This window comes from Rutilus rutilus, assembly GCF_951802725.1.
Source record: "Rutilus rutilus genome assembly, chromosome: 4".
Taxonomy (NCBI): domain Eukaryota; kingdom Metazoa; phylum Chordata; class Actinopteri; order Cypriniformes; family Leuciscidae; genus Rutilus; species Rutilus rutilus.
Window position 1 is genome coordinate 20,161,391 of NC_140212.1, and position 17,680 is coordinate 20,179,070.

General features: G+C 35.4%; 1 protein-coding gene across 6 annotated transcripts in view; it reads left to right on the forward strand.

Moving 5' to 3' along the window:
• LOC311288823 (kinesin-like protein KIF21A) overlaps positions 1-17,680 on the forward strand; it is a 50,990-nt gene that overhangs the window by 24,390 nt on the left and 8,920 nt on the right. Inside the window, exons 5-26 of one of the 6 annotated variants that reach the window (XM_084406411.1) lie at positions 976-1,107; positions 1,302-1,469; positions 3,179-3,294; positions 3,384-3,579; positions 3,817-4,006; positions 5,621-5,684; positions 5,773-5,976; positions 6,827-6,874; positions 7,865-7,940; positions 8,063-8,168; positions 9,328-9,516; positions 9,961-10,160; positions 10,278-10,385; positions 10,489-10,557; positions 12,620-12,765; positions 12,853-12,994; positions 13,167-13,361; positions 13,537-13,638; positions 14,918-15,083; positions 15,196-15,216; positions 16,951-17,008; positions 17,305-17,359. In XM_084406411.1, the coding sequence (XP_084262537.1) occupies positions 976-1,107; positions 1,302-1,469; positions 3,179-3,294; positions 3,384-3,579; positions 3,817-4,006; positions 5,621-5,684; positions 5,773-5,976; positions 6,827-6,874; positions 7,865-7,940; positions 8,063-8,168; positions 9,328-9,516; positions 9,961-10,160; positions 10,278-10,385; positions 10,489-10,557; positions 12,620-12,765; positions 12,853-12,994; positions 13,167-13,361; positions 13,537-13,638; positions 14,918-15,083; positions 15,196-15,216; positions 16,951-17,008; positions 17,305-17,359 (2,751 nt within the window). Of the gene's footprint in view, positions 1-975; positions 1,108-1,301; positions 1,470-3,178; positions 3,295-3,383; positions 3,580-3,816; positions 4,007-5,620; positions 5,685-5,772; positions 5,977-6,826; positions 6,875-7,864; positions 7,941-8,062; positions 8,169-9,327; positions 9,517-9,960; positions 10,161-10,277; positions 10,386-10,486; positions 10,558-12,619; positions 12,766-12,849; positions 12,995-13,166; positions 13,362-13,536; positions 13,639-14,917; positions 15,084-15,195; positions 15,217-16,950; positions 17,009-17,304; positions 17,360-17,680 lie in introns of all 6 variants that reach the window. The other 5 variants (XM_084406409.1, XM_084406410.1, XM_084406412.1 and 2 more) reach the window with 5 other exon arrangements.

Below are 17,680 nucleotides of genomic sequence, written 5' to 3' on the forward strand. Positions count from 1 at the left end.
ACGTTCATACAATAACCCTAATTGAGTATTTAAACTTCATCCAACAAGTATCTAATACTAGCAACGTCTAAAAAACTAGCTTTGACCATAGACTTGCTAGCATTGTGCTAAATCATGTTAGCAACATGCTAATTCATGCTTGGAACATGTTAAAACATACTAGCAATATGCTTAAACATTCTAGCAATGTGTTAAGACATGCTAGCATTTATCAACATGTTAGTGTTTTGGTAAGACAAGCTAGTAACATGATAATTCATGCTAGCAATGTATTAAAACATGTTAGCAAAATATAAAATAATGCTAGACACATATTAAGACATGGAAGCTTATAAAACTTTCAGACAAGGCTTTGTCAAGCCAGCATAAAAGTTTGTCCCAATGAACTTTACTTTCTAGTTATACTTTTTATGTATTTTTATTTTGTATCTTTATTTATACATGTTCATTTTAAAACAAATTTAAAAGTTTTTTTTTCAGATTTGTTTATACAATTAAATGTCTGTTTATTAGGAGTATTTACTTTTTTTGTCCTTTTTAATACAAAACCATCTTTAGTTTTGTTTTAATAGTTTATTTACATTTTATAAAAATACAACTTTTTTTATTTCGAAAATTTTAGTTTAAGTTATTCTGTTTTTTTAATAAAACAAAAATTCATTGTTTTCAAGTTAGTCTTTTTGAAAAAAAAAAACTTAGAAATCTATGATCATATTTTTTTTATTAATATAAAATCAAGCTTGTCTGTTTTTAATTACAATATGAAAACAGTTATATTATTTATATAGTAGTATAGTAAATTATATTATTTCTAGAAAAATAAAAATCAGTCTTTATTTAAAAAAGTTGATCATGTATTTAAAATTTATTGGTTCATCAATGAATGTTATGCTACATTGTTTCTGCATTATCAATCGTACTCACAATAGCTGAGTTATCTCAGTGTCGATTACCTGATTCCCTCATCTCTTTCAGATGCTGCAGTGTCTCAAATTGGGCGCTCTGTCCCGCACCACCGCCAGCACTCAGATGAATGTCCAGAGCTCACGCTCCCATGCCATCTTCACCATTCACCTGTGCCAAGTTCGCGTCTGTGCCTCAGACAATGTAGGTTGTCAAATCTCCCACTGCTGGAAACTCTGATCACTCTCAGCACACAGAGTGTTTCTTGTGCTATTCAGTTATTTCACTTAGTCATATTCATTTCAATGATGACAGCCTAGTAAAACTCTATAGCTATAATAATATACTCTAACTGTGCAGTACATCATTCAGTTTTTCATTTTATGTCGCTTTTCCAGGACGCAGAGAGCGATAACAGACTGGTGAATGGCTCCACAGAGATGAATGAGTTTGAGACGCTAACGGCTAAGTTTCACTTTGTGGATTTAGCCGGCTCTGAGCGACTGAAGAGAACAGGGGCCACAGGGGACCGGGCCAAAGAGGGCATCTCTATCAACTGTGGACTGGTAAGAACAGAAGTTAAAGTGGCATAAACAATAAAATACTCACAGTTGCTCACAGTATTGCTACAAGACCTAAACAATATGCGTGTTAACATGATTTCAGTATGATAAAATCACGTAATAACCTTTTTGTTTTGCTACAAAACAATATTAAAGGATAGAATTAAGTAATATTTGGGTATTGAATTATTATAAAGTATAATTATTTCAGCATGTTTACAGGATCTCTGGGAACTGAACTGGTATACAGTATTAGTAAAATTAAGAGAGCTAGAATCTGGCAATAAAGACACGTGGGAAGCTTGATATTCCACATTACATCCATTCAAATCAACCTGTTGCTAGAGTGACTGCCACCTGGTGGCTTTCAGAGAACAAACATGCCATTAAAAGAATGATTTATGAAAAGAAATCATCTGTATTTACTTACCTTGCTGTTGTATGGAACCTGAAGTAGGGCTGCATGAATTGAGGACAAATCAAATAGTGATTTTTCTGATAAAAAATGTGATTGTGATATAATATTTATAATACATTAATACATTACTTTCGTTATATTTTACTGTAAAATTAATTAGTATTTAAGAAAAATATTAATACAATAATAATGTCTTCACTTCTTCATTTTTAAATGTTAAACCATGAACTTTTATTTTGAAGTGCCTTTGCGATTTAATAATCGGACTATACTAAGCCAGAGAATGTCTAATATGGCGAGAAGTTTCACTCTCACTACACTTCCGGCTTCTGAACTGGTTGCAGTTCCACTCTGATTCCATATGAGGGCGCTCACAGGACGAGTGCAGAATGAATGGAGGTCAATGGCGGTATACCCCTCAAAATCCACTTTTCTCCGGATATAATTTTTTGTCTAGTAATTTGAATGTTGTATTCGAAAGGAGATGCAAAGAAATTACACATTGCTGGGTGTTAGATTTTTTAGAGTCACTTATTTGCTTTAAAAAAGTCTTTCAAAATGTCAATGACGTCAGAATGCTGACGTCATTAGCAGAATGCTAGCGTGTTATGGGCAACAACAACTCAACCTGTAAGAAATCGAAACAACATAAGTACTCGTTCATTCAACTTTCGACCTAAAACCCATGTTGAACTTGCAAAATCTACAATCACATCTGAGATTTCTCAACGGCAATCGGGTGAAAGAGACTAATTTAGCCGTCTAGCCCCATTGACTCCCATTCATTTTGCACTCATGGCGAGCGCCCCCAGTGGAACTCTGGTGGTACTACAACCAAAATTCGGTACAATAGGGCTTAATAGGGAGTGGACAGGCTCTCCGTAGACGGGCTCTGACTAAGCCTTATCGCTTATATTTCGGTTTTATTTTGATTAATCGTGTTGCCTTAAACTGAAGGCTGTTCTTTTTTTCTGTGAAACACAAATGTATAAGAATCTTTATGCATGTCTTGCTGAAAGTTTATCAAGCTCCTATTCTATAAATCAGAATTTATAGTGTATTTTTGAAACATTTATGTATTCTGGAGCTTGATGTGTCATGTGCCATTAAAAAGAAAGAGCCATGTAGCAGTTTTACTTTTGTGTTTCCATAAAAAAAAAATGATAACAGCATGCAGGTTTGAAACAATATGATCGCGAGTAAAATTACTTATATTATTTATTTCTGAATGAACGATTCTTTTAATGTGAGTCATTATAACTAATAATTTTGGCTTTGTTTTGTGGTGGTAAAGTTAGCTCTGGGCAATGTGATCAGCGCTCTGGGTGACAGGAGCAAACGCTCCTCACATGTGCCTTACCGAGACTCCAAACTCACTCGCCTGCTTCAAGATTCCCTTGGAGGAAACAGGTACATTTTTTATTTTTTATTTTATTAGGCCCTAATCCAGGTATTTCTGCAGTTTTTTTCAAATGTTGCTTCTCCCTTGTGACCTCCAGTCAGACGACGATGATCGCCTGCATCAGTCCGTCAGACAGAGACTTCATGGAGACACTGAACACGCTGAAATATGCCAACCGCGCTCGCAACATCAAGAACAAAGTGATGGTGAACCAGGACCGGGCCAGTCAACAGATCAGCGCTCTGAGAACAGAGATCGCCCGTCTGCAAATCGAGCTCATGGAGTACAAGACGGTTTGTGCTGCGATGTTTAGTCCAGATTTATTTCAAGTTTGTATCAGAATTTCACTATAATATGTTATGTGAATATTCTATTCTATTCTATTCTATTCTATTCTATTCTATTATATTGGAACTTAGTGTTCCTAATTTAAATGAGTAGAATTATTATTTGTAATAATTTTAATGAAACTACGTTTAACAAATTTAAAATAACAATAATATGTTAAATTGTATGTATTTTTGAAACAGGGCAAGCGTATGGTTGGCGAGGATGGATTGGAAAGCATCAATGACATGGTGCATGAGAACTCCATGCTGCAGACAGAAAACAATAACCTGCGTGTACGAGTGAAGGCAATGCAGGAAACCATCGACGCCCAGAGAGCCAGACTCACCCAGCTACTGAGCGACCAGGCCAACCAGACCCTCGCCAAAGCAGGTACTCACAGGCCCCGTTTACACCTGCTATTAAGATGCGTTTTGGTCGATCGGATCACATGTAGATGAGGTAGACACAAACCCTTTTGTCCACTTTCAACCACTTCTGTCATGATTTCTTCGAGGGGAGGGTCTATGGCAAATGTTTTTTCAGACCTTTCAATCTAATGGATGAAATAAGCTCTCGCAATTTACATATGAACGCGGTGAGAGGAAAAAACACGGAGAGCATTCTTTCGTTTCTGCACTGATCGCCGCAAGACCACACCGAACGCTGTTAGAAATCAGGAATGGTGAGAGAACATTGTGCTTGGTATGTTTTTCATCCTCAAACCAAACTTGGATCTTCAGCCGACAACGTTTAAATCCCATGTGGCTAGCGCACTTCCTATAATGTTTACACATCAGGTCAGTAGGAGGAGAGTAGTTGGTCTTTTGTGGCTGTTTGAACACATTCGACCACATGAGCGTTTACCGTATGAAAGCAATCCAAATGTGTTGAGGTGGTCGAAAGTGGACAAGCTCAAACCGTTTTAGACCCCGTTTACACCTGTATTTAGCGCCGTCCACTTGTGATACGATCAACTAAAATGCATCTTAATCCCAGGTGTAAACAGGGCCACAATGACATAAACTAAATATCAGATCTTTTAGATAATCTAGTAATAATAATGCTTAGCATTAATAATACATAGCAAGAGAAATATAACTCATTTCATACACATTAAATGCCCCCTCAACGTAGTATGAAACACTTTACAATCTCGTTTGTTAACATTACTTAACTATAAGTAATAGTTATACATAGTTATACAGTAATAGTTATACATAACTATAACATTACTTATAGTTCACACTGCATTAACTAATGTTAACAGATACAGTACATCTTTTGGTCTTAAAAATAGTATTAGTAAATAAATAGTAAAGTATTGCTCATTGTTAGTTCATGTTAACTAATGTAGTTAACTAATGTTTCATTTGAAACCTTACTGTAAATTATTATCAGTGTAACATTATTTAGACTCTTTCTGGAGCATGGTGGGAAGTTAATAATATTGCTTTTTTTCACAATACTGACTAGATTTGTCATGTTCAAACACTGCAGTGGTATCCAAATTGTTTTAAGAAAAAATATTTAATGTATATTTTTAATATTGAGAAATATAAGTGTATCAATAACTATAATTCAGCAGGTAGTTCCAAACAGCATATCTGTTACCCATTCTGTTTAGAATTTAATTATTCTGTTTGTTTAATGTTTACCACCAGAAAACGACAAATACATATAAGTTGGTTTTAATTGTTATCAGACTAATTTTGGTAACAGGGTTGTAAACCGGGTTAGTATCAGGGTTGAATACTCAAAAAAACTAAAACTTCATATAATATTTAGTTTGATATTCTGAGGTGGACTACTTTTATTATGGAGATTAAGCACTTCCTTTTACTTTTTTTTGTGTGAAAAAGAACAAAAATGTGAATCATCTACACAATGTGAATTATTTCCTTCCACTGGTTTTACATAACCAACAAAAAATTTCATTACTTGGCTAAAACCCAAACTTGGTTACAGGTGACATTACTTGGTTTATTTACCCAAACCTTTTTGCAGGTGAAGGAAGTGAAGAGATCGGAAACATGATCCACAATTACATCAAAGAGATTGAGGAGCTCAGGTAATGTATGCAAACACAGTACGCCAATATCTTAGAAGTTCTTAAACATCTCTGTATGTGTAATGTTTGTGTGTTGTGTGGTCTTCAGGGCAAAGCTATTGGAGAGTGAAGCTGTTAATGAAAACCTGCGGAAGAACCTGTCCCGCGCCTCCACCCGCTCCTCATTTTATGCCGGCCCGACTTCCATTACCGCCGGCCACCTTGCACCTGAAAAAGATGCCGCAGACATCATTGAAATCGCAAAGAAAGACCTACAGAAACTGAAGAAAAAGGAGAAGAAGAAAAAGAAGAGGTAAGCTACTGACATTAATGCTTATCCGTGTAGTTGAGGAACATAAAACTCGGATTTCCTTTTTCTCATTTGACAAAGGAGGGTGCGTCAGGGATTGTTCTGGTTTGCTGTATGCCTCAAAAATATGGTGTACAATTTCTATGCTTCCTCATGGGCATCTTCTTTGTTGATGAGTTGCTCCCAATAGGAAACGTTTGAAAAATCCTCTCAGTTTTGTCATTTCTATTGCTTTAGTAACAACAGCTTCTCTGATTGGTGGATCTCACTATAGAATTGTGGGTAATGTAGTACTTCACCAGTAATTCTGCATTCTGAGTGCCACGCTGATGAAGTATTTTTGTAGGCCACCACGGAAGTTAGCATCACCCTGGAACCCTTGACAAAAATCCAGTAGGATTTTTCTTTTTGGCCTTTGGATTATTGCAGAAAATAAGATCTGTGACCAACAAAAGTTTTGTTCGTCATGATAATTTTCACAAAGTAATACAGCTTGAATTTTGAAGCCAGAAGAAAAAAAAAACTAAAAGCGGGCTATAAACCATGCTCTGTCACTTTCACTAAGCTTCCTTCAGCCAACCATTTCTGTCTTTATAAAAAAAAAAAAAAAAAAATTTCCCTGGAAGTTTAAAGTAGAATAGAACCCTATGAAACCTAGAACCCTAGAACCCTATGTCATGCCTGCTGCACTCTATACTGGGGAGGTTTTTTACATCAGATCCTTTTATTAAAAAAACTAAAGAAAAACCTTCAAAGTTTATGAATTTGGAAGTATTCCTGTTCCTCACGTGTTCTTCTCTGCATTTGGCACTGTGGTTCCTCTTACTCTCACCTCACCCCTTCACTCTTGAAGACTTCAGCAGATGGATGAAGGTGCTCATGAAGATCTTGAGAACGCCAGGTTGGAGAATGTCATTAAATGCTGTTGTTCCACTAACCTTAGTCACCGCACCCTGGAAAACTTGACCCATTGCTCTTCCCTCTTCTTTTCTCTAATATAACATGATAAACATCAATGGTTCAGAATCAGTTTCAAAACCTAGTGAGCTGCCTTGCTGTCTGTTGTCTACGTAGTCAGCTACCTTAGTTGAAAGAGAGCCCCATAAGTAAATGACCTTAAACATGCAGCAACTCCAAATAGCACTCCTCGAGAGTTTGGTGTTAGCGTGTTGCTAAGCTAACAATGTGTTACTAAAAACAACAACAATGGTAGGCTAAGTACAAAATAGAATAGAATAGTCCATTTGTAATCAGATTGAGCTATTCTTATTGATTTTTGTCAACTTTGAGTGACATAGAAGTATTGTAGTGGATATTTTCTCAGATTAACGTTAGCATGTTGCTAGGCTAATGAACGAAGCATAAAATGACATAGCACACACAAATAGATGTCTTGTCTGGAAAGAAATTACAGTGTGGGATCTGGATTTGCCTTATAAATGTGGTATCTTTGAAGTATAGTTATGCAGCATAGTTGTGCTACCTACTCTGTCTATGTTGCCTTAAAATGCTGTCTAGGTATGTAGCTCACTAAGGTTTGGAACAAAGCTCTTTAATTCTGTTGGGTTTTATTCTAGAGCCCTTTAAGATCAACTCATATTCACGTTTGATCAAAATGTGATGTCGCTTCAGAGTTTAACAGTAGCCAATAATAAAGCGCAACTGATTCACTAACACTGACTGATTTAATCAGTTATTAACAGATCTTGGAATCTAGTGATTTAAAGACCCCATGAAATTGAAGTTTTGGACTGGATATACAGTACATTAACACTGCAAAGTAAATATGATTGTCAACAATTCCATGAGGTCTTTAAGTAGATGGTCGGCACTAAGGGGTTTGCCTTTTATTAAATTTGACGTTTCATGATATTTTTCTTATGTCATACAGTGTCATAAAGGAGGAGGGGCCAGATAACGAGCAGGATAAAGAGGCCTCCGAGAGAGCCAATGAAGAGCCAGAAATGGTCAGTTAAACTCCTCCCTTGTGTGTTCAAAAGATATGCTGATTTAAATTTTTTATTTCTTTACTGTCCCTGGGATTCTTTAAGGCCAAACATTGTTTCTAATAATCCCAATACTTCTGTAGGATGTGAGTGATCATGATGAAGGTGAGGAAGCCGAGGGTGAGGAAGAGGAGGATGAGATGGAAGTGGATAGCTCTGATGAGTCTGACTCTGAGGTGGAGGAAAAAGGTAAAATTCCTGCTTTTAATTTGTTTTGGTAATGTCTTTTGTTGTTTTTTTTAAGTTATGGAAGCTTGTTTCCTCCACGGAATAAAAAAAAAATTTAAACGATTTTTTTTCTTACAACTGCGAGTTTAAATATTGCAATACTGATTTTTTTTCTCGCGCGATTGCGAGTTTATATCTCGCAATTTTGACTTAGTTTCTCAGAATTGCGCCTTTATTTCTCTGAACTGTGAGTTTATATCTTTCAATTCTGAGAAAAAGTCATAAATGCGAGATAAAAAAAATCGCAATTATCTTTTAAATTGCTTTATTCCGTGGCAAAAAACAAGCTTCCATAATAAGTCTTGCAGAAAATTGCATTTGATTTTTTTTTATCTTTTCTGAATTAAGCACTCCTAATGTAGGAATAAAAATTATATAATGGACACCCTAGTGGAAAAAAAACTATACTTAAATGTATTTAAAATACATTTATTTCACACTAAGTATAGTAAAAATCGATTAACATGTTTACTGACAAATCGCTTGAAACGTCCTGATATACATATTGTAATTCAATTTTATTTGGAGTACTTCTTTATTGCACAATACACATTTAATATTAAGCATGTAATATACAATTTGTTTAATATCACTATTAGTAAGGATAGTATGATCTCTGTATAATAATAATACAAGATATTTAAAGTGTACTTAAAGTATGCCTGCAATAATTCCACTTTAGCACAATCAAATATACTTACTTATATCTTTAGTTGGACCTATTTCTGGATAACTAAAGTGCATTAAGTACAAAATTAGTTGTTCCAGTTTAGCAGACTTTAAGTATATCAGTTTAGTATACCAAAAGTACAATTGCAGGGTATTTAAATTAAGTACATACATATATAAATGTATCTGTAGGATACTTAGCATAAAATAAATGCATTTCAAATACATTTTGGTGTATTTATTTTTCACTAGGACATAATACACAGTATATTTAAAGCTATTATAATATGTTCTGTCGGTCTAGATTGCTATACACATTATGAAATCTATTTATTAAACTATTAATTTTAAACATAATTTTTAAATTGGATTTTAATTATTTTATTTTATCAACTCTTGTTCTTGTTGAATAAAAAACAACCTCCATTCTGTGCATTTTGTGTGTTGACAGAGGACTTCCAGGCAGATCTGGCCAACATCACATGTGAGATCGCCATCAAACAGCGGCTGATCGATGAACTGGAGAACAGTCAGAGACGTCTGCACACGCTCAAACAACAGTATGAGCAGAAACTCATGATGCTGCAGAGCAAAATCAGGGACACACAGCTGGAGAGAGACCGCGTACTGCATAACATGGGTACAACACACACTCATACACACATACGGAAGCATAACTAAGTCATTTATACTAATATGCGAGTAATGAGCACTTACTATCTGTCAAACGTTTGGAATCAATAAGGATTTTTTTTAAATAGGCCTCTTATGCTCACCAAGGCTGCATTTATTTGATCAAAAATACAGTAAAAACAGTAAATCATAATTATTCCCAACTTTTGACTATTATAGTGTAAATGAAATTATGCACCTGCAACCTCAGTCTTTTAGTTCATCTGTACTGCCCTCTTCTGGTTTGTTTTGGAAACAGCTTGAATGCACAAATAATAATAATTATAAAAAAAGTTATAGGCCTTTTTCACACTGCACTCTTAAAGCAAACTGTTAGCACAGCGTAAGTGGCACTGCAGCGTAACTGTAGAAGCGTAACGTTTCTGTTGAAAGATTTCACATTTCTATGCAGGCTCAGTCGAGACATGTACGGAGGAGAAAGCTAAGAAGATTAAATCAGAATACGAGAAGAAGCTGAACTCCATGAACAAGGAGTTGCAGAAACTGCAGTCGGCACAGAAGGAGCACGCACGCCTGCTGAAGAACCAATCACAGTACGAGAAACAGCTAAGGAAACTACAGCAGGAAGTGACTGAGATGAAGAAAACCAAGGTACGTTTGTGTATTTTTGCTATTGCTCACACTAAAGGGTTGGATAGCTGATCCGGGCAACCATCACTGTACTGTAGTGTCTAATCGTTGTTACCATGGTGACTCTGTTGCGTTCAGGTTGGTCTGATGAAACAGATGAAGGAGCAACAGGAGAGGAACCGAGTCTCAGAGACCCGCCGCAACCGAGAGATCGCCACGCTTAAGAAAGACCAGCGCAAACAGGAGGTGACACACTGTACCCTGAACAGCCCTAGAGAATTATGGGATATTCTCAGATACAATCCCTGCTCATTCTCTCCTTTTGTTTTCTCTTTCTTGTCTCGTTTAGCACCAACTGAGGCAGCTTGAGGCTCAAAAGAGACAGCAGGAGCTTGTTCTACGCAGGAGGACAGAGGAGGTGACAGAACCTGGATTATTTGGGAATTACAATTTTTTGTTACAAAAATCTCATGGCTGTAGGTGGTTGAAGGGATTTAGGCTGTGTGTCCACCAAAGCGTATTTTGTCAGTAGTTTTTAATGGAAGCGTCGTATTTTTAAAACATCAGCAACTGATCGTTTTTTACCGGTCGCCGAGAGTTGAAGAATGTTCAACTTTGGGTAAAACACAGCGCTCATCACTAGCTGCATTTTCATTACAGATTTGTGCAAAACTTTTGCGATATTTTCAAATTGTCGATAAAAACTATTGCGAAATGACGCTATTTCCATTAATCGATGTTATGCGACTAAAATGTTTGTTTGTTTTCTCGCGCGATTAACTCATTCCAAAAATCTTGGTGACGGATGTTGGTAGGTTTACGTATATCGCAGCCACCGCACTAGCCATTATTTTTAATTGAAGGAGACGTAGGCGTGTTATCCAAGCATTAATTGCAAGGAAAGACCCTTATACTTAGGAGCGTCACGTATGAGGTGTTTCTGGGTGTTTCTCCCTCCTATCTGCTTCAAGGTCTTGATAAATTGTGGCATTTCTTTGTTGTTGAATCTAGTATTCCCGTAATTCGTTTAATAAGACGATAAGTCTCATCTTCTGTCCAAACCGCGCCTTCTTTAAAGAATTATCAACTTTACGTACGCCAGATGACCTCTAAATACGACAAAAAAAACAAACAACGGTTTCCATTGCAGTTTTGCGAAATATTCTTTGTTCGAATTGCCTGAAAAACCACCTCATGCGAGCGTAATTTGTTTTTTTTGCGATATATGGGAGTTTTTGCGAAATTGGCGTGTTCCCATTAGGCGTATTTTTAATTCGCAATTTCAATTTGTGAAATTAGAAGGGCAATGGAAACGAGGCTACTGCATAGACAGTAAAAGAAATGGACACAGCGACCCCATTGGATTCAACGGAGACAAAGTGAAGCCAATTAGAAACTCTTACTTCCTGGGGGTCGAGCGTACTGCGCAGTCTCAAACTGAGCTTGACGACGTAGATGTGACGTGAGCAAACCGTCTGTCTTCTAGTAGCTGTGCCAAGAGAAATCTGAATCAATCCCTTCCGAAACTTGCAGAGACGGAGAGAGTGAGTAGGAGGTGTCCATGAGCTAGGAGCAGGAGAAACTTTTAGTAGGTGTTTTGATTAATTACTTTGTCATTTTGCCTCCACGTCCGCGAGCTTCTCCTGTCCATACGGTAATTTCCTACTGTGCGACAGAGAGTCGCGTGGCAATGACGCAATCGTTAGCCTATTTTTACAAAAATTGCTTCTACGGGGCCATAACGTAAGCTACAAGGTAATGAAGCCTTTTATACATTTTCGTGTTTCTTTAGAAATAAATAATGGACAAATGGAGTCTTTAAACGCCTCAGATGTGAAGTTATTCGCTGTCAAAGTGACGCCAAAATGAATGGGAGTCAATGGGATGCTAACAGCAGGTGGGGGTCCGCTAGCCAATGGCGGCGCCCGGGGGTACCTTCAAAATAATAGAAATCCATGCCCCCCTGGGCTACTGTCACTGTTTACCCAGCCGTCCAATCACAGTGCAGGAGGGGCGGGACAAATACCTTCAAATACCAATTACATTCTGCTTGCACAACGATTGCAAACGATAGCAACAAGCACATCTCTTCATCCAAAACGAGTGGAATTGTTACACTATGTTGACATTTTTATATTCAGAAACAAACTATTTGCGAAATCGGATACTAGTAACAGTTCCGTATCATAGCACATATAGCGTCTCTACTGAACAAATCTCTGCACCGCCGAAGAGTTCCTTTCACTCAGAAAGGTGTTTTCAGCTGGCTAAAAATGCGTTGGAGCCTTAGAGACTCAACTTCTCAGAGATCGTTTTAGCATAGTCTTATGAGTTTGGACTGACATTAGCATGAGTAATTGATGATAGTATTTTAATTTTGGGGTGTACTAACTCTTTATTCATTCACAGTATAACACCTAGAGAAAAAATATGAATATTTTTTATTTGTAAGAGGTTTTTTTTCTACTACTTTGAATCAGATATCTGCCCTGAGACGCCAAGTGCGACCAGCATCAGGCAAGGTTAACCGCAAGATCAGTTTACCAGAGCCTTTGCAGGAGTCTTCACCCCGTACGGCTCCCACCCGACCACAAACCACCGGGTCCATGACTTATAACGGGACGAGGTAACGTGTTACGAGGTTTCATTTCAGATGGGTTAGCTCATGGGTATTTGAGTGACTGACGTGGTTATGATATTTGTATTGAAGAAGGTACCAGATGAGAACAGGAGGAGTGTACTTTACCAGAACAGCACGGACCAAATGGCAGTCGCTAGAGCGTCACATTAGTGACATCATCATGCAGAGGATGACCATCTCCAACATGGAGACCGAAATGATCCGCCTACTTAAGGTGACTGAGAAATGTCCTTTTATTATACATTTTTTCATACCTATCAATGAAAACTTAGGACAAATGGTTAATGTAAATTAGAGGAAAACCTGTAAACTCAAGTATTGTGGTTAATTTTCATTTTGAGCGAATTCGAGATTGGGTTAATTGACTAATCATTCTGTGTGTACAGCAACGTGAGGAGCTGACCAAACGCAGAGAGAAGGTGACGAAAAAGAGGGACAAGATCGCCAGCGAGGACACGGATGCCGACAGGACTGTCGTCTCTCTTAATGAAGAGATGGAGTCGCTGACCGCCAACATCGACTACATCAACGACAGCATCGCCGACTGCCAGGCCAACATCATGCAGATGGAAGAGGCCAAGGTACTTGTGAGAAACAGGAAATGATGTCACACAGTAGCATACCCTGACAGTACATACAGTAAAATGATAATAATCTAGCAGCAGACCCTTTTTATGATGAGAAAAAAAAGGTTTGTGGGTCAGAAATGATTGATTCATTGGCTCAAAATAGTTTTCTATCCACTCTTCACTTTAGGAGGAGGGAGATACAGTGGACGTCTCTGCTGTGATCAGCTCGTGCACGCTGTCAGAGGCCCGTGTCCTGCTCGACCACTTCCTGTCAATGGCCATCAATAAGGTACGGCAGCTCAGTAGATTTTCATTTTGAAATCAGAGATGCTTAGTATAATTTGTAATCACTGGTCATTATTAGCACTTCAACATATTTGCATAAGTTATCGTTAAAAAAAACTATAACTAAACTATTACTATATAACTAAAAAAGTTATATATAAAAAAAATACAGAATTATTATTGATAACATTTTTTATAATATAATATAGTATAATATACAGCCTTGGATGCTACTGGATAATGTACATTTTATGTTTTGACTTTGAAAATTGTATAATATAATATAATATAATATCATATCATAAAGTTCCAGCCTTGTGGATAGTGTATATTTTATGTTTTGACTTTTTTTTTTTTTTTTAAATAAGTACTATAACAAGTTTACTTCATGATATAATATAATATAATATAATATAATATAATATAATATAATATAATATAATATAATATAATATTATATTATATAATTTAATATCATATAATATCATATAATATCATATAGTTCCAGCCTTGTGGATACTGGATAGTGTATATTTTATGTTTTGACTTTTTTATTTTTATTTAAATAAGTACTATAACAAGTTTACTTCATAATATAATATAATATAATATAATATAATATAATATAATATAATATAATATAATATAATATAATATAATATAATATAATATAATATAATATAATATAATATAATATAATATAATATCATAAAGTTCCAGCCTTGTGGATAGTGTACATTTTATATTTTGACTTTTTTTATTTTTATTTAAATAAGTACTATAACATGTTTACGTCATGATATAATATAATATAATATAATATAATATAATATAATATAATAAAGTCACAGCCTTGGGTACAACTGGATAGTTTACTTTTTATGTTTTACTTTTTGGGTGAATTTTGATTACATATTAATTCAGATAATAGCGCATATTAATATAGTTTATTTTATTCAGAAATCTTATTTTCTAACATTAAATCGTATTACAAATATTGGCATTGGGTCATCCTGTTCTCTAAAAAAAAATGTCACAATTGTTGAACATTGGTATTAGCCAAAATATCTATATGGTTGTATCCTTAATTCTTAATTCATTCATTACATAACATGTAAGGACACATTTTAAATCCATAGTATGACCCATTTCTGAGTGCAACTTAACATTCAATAATATAGGCCAGGACTGATTTCATTGAATCAGAAAACAGGTGCTAACATATTACAGGTTTATATTACTTTCCCACCCAGAAACATTTTGTTGTTTATCATTTATCTTAGGGCTTTCAAGCTGCACAGAAGGAGTCTCAGATCAAAGTGATGGAGGGCCGTTTGAAACAGACGGAGATAAACAGCGCCACACAGAACCAGCTGCTCTTCCACATGCTCAAGGAGAAAGCCGAGCTCAACCCTGAGCTGGACGCCCTGCTCGGGAACGCTCTCCAAGGTCTGACACGCATAAACAGACGCTCACGTACAGCTGCTTGGTGTTTTCTTCTTTAGACTTTTAAGTTTGATTTTGATTTGCTTTTGTCTTTTTGTTGCCTGAATTCAAACAGAACTAGGTAACGTGCCATTGGGTAAGTAGAGGCATCTAGAGCTGTCCCACCAGTGCATGTGTCTCCCTCAGACTAACTGACAGTAACAGTAGCGTAGAGGTGCATGGGTCTTGCCTAAACCCCCTGTGGACTTTACTCTGTGAAGAACATGCCTTTCAACTGTAAAAGAGCTTCTAATAAAGACCCATGGGGGACGTAGACTCTTCCAGCTGTTATTAGTTTGTAATAGTGTTAAATTCAGCACTAAATCCAGTATTATACTGTATAATTCATATTATATTATATCAATAATTAACATTTGAATTAACAATAACACTGGGCAACTAATCGCGTTTAATCGCATCCAAAATAAAAGTTTGTGTTTACATAATATATGTGTGTGTACTGTCACTGTGTATAATTATTATACACACCTATTTAAGACATGTATATACTGTATAAATAACACATTTTTCTTAAATATTTACATACATGTGTGTATTTATACACTATCGTTCACAAGTTTGGGGTCAGTAAGAATTTTCATTTGTTTTGAAAGAAGTTAAAGAAATTAAAACTTCAAGGACACATTAAATTGATCAAAAGTGGCAGTAAAGACATTTATAATGTTACAAAAGATTCTATTTCAGATAAATTATGTGCTTTTGAACTTTCTATTCATCAAAAAATCCTGAAAAATAAAATGTATGGCGGTTTCCACAGAAATATGAACTGTTTTCAACATTGATAATAATCATACATGTTTCTTGATCATCAAATCAGCATATTAGAATGATTTCTGAAGGATCATGTGACACTGAAGACTGGAGAAATCATGCTGAAGATCACAGGAATAAATTACACTTTACTATATATTCACATAGAAAACAGCTGATTTACATTGGAATAATATTTCACAATTTTTACTGTATTTTTAATCAAATAAACGCAGCTTTGCTGAGCAGAAGAGACTCAGTGACAGTACACACACATACTGTATATTATGTAAACACTACGATTTATCGCAATTAATCGTTGCCCAGCACTAATAATTACAAATATATTAATACAATTATTAATATAATATAATAATTAATTTTAACATAATTTTAGTTTCACTGCCACTCCTTATGTAATGATATTTTAATGGCACATTAATAAGAATGGTTATCATTTGCACATTTAAAATATTTTAACTTCAGCCAAGTCAGTGATACATTTGTGTAAAAATTATATATTTTGTCGATGTAAAAACGTGTTTAATAATGTTTAAACGGTGCATATGATGTTTAGTGCTGCATTTAAATGAAAAGTAAAATACTGCCATTCTTCTGTGTGTTTATTTAGAAAAAAAAGACAGGTGTAAAACGTGCCTCGATTGTTTTATTATTATTATTATCATTACTTCTTGCTTTAAGCATTTTTGTCACATTTTAAAGCTACTTAGTAAAAAATGGATGATGGCTTTATATGATAAACATGGTCAAAATGCAGCCGAACTACATATTCACTTACTAGTTTCCTTTTTCTACGTCTGCCATAGTGACCATACATCCTTCAGAAATGTGTTTGCATCCCTAATGCTGGTGTCCTGGCTGTAGACTGAACACACCTCCTATTTTCTAGTTCTGTTGAATTCAGGGTTGTGATAACAACACTATGATGCATGTCGCTTGGATAATAATGTTTACTGACATACACTGACAAGCTAAAATGAGAGAGCACTAGTGTTTCTGATGTTGAAGTTTTTGTGTGCGTGTGTGTGTGTTTGCTCAGAAAACGGTGATGAAAGCAGCAGTGATGAATCAGCACAGAGTCCAGCCACAGAGAAAAGGTAAAGCACTACAGTCAAGCCAATAAAGCTCTATAAAATGAACTGCAAATCTGTCTTGATGTGCTTTCATCTATAAAACACAGTCAACTGATTCTGTTATTGATCTAACGGAGTCATTTGGTGAAGGATCATTTAAGCTGCCTTTGAAATTGCTTGTTGTGTGCTTTTTTTTCTTTTTTTTTATCAGCAAAGTTATTCGGAACCATTTCAATCATTGTCAGTGTCTTTCAGAAACTTGCCATTTCATTATCAACTTTAACATTTTTGTCTGACATCAGAATATTTGTCTCTTGCAGTTGTTTGGCTTCAGATCTCATGAAACTTTGCGGAGACTCAAAAGTCAGAAATAAGGTAGAACAGACACACACACACACACACACAATATATATATATATATATATATATATATATATATATATATATATATATATATATATATATATATATATGCCATTAAAAAGATTGGGGTCAATAAGATTTTTAATGGTTTTGAAAGAAATCTGTAATGCTCAACATTGGCTGCATTTAATTGAGCAAAAAAAAAAAAAAAGGAATATTGTGAAATATTACAATTCAAAATAAGTTATCTATTTTGATATGTTAAAAAATGTAATTTATATCTGTAATGGTTTTATATTATTTACTTCCTATTACGTTGTTCACATAATTATG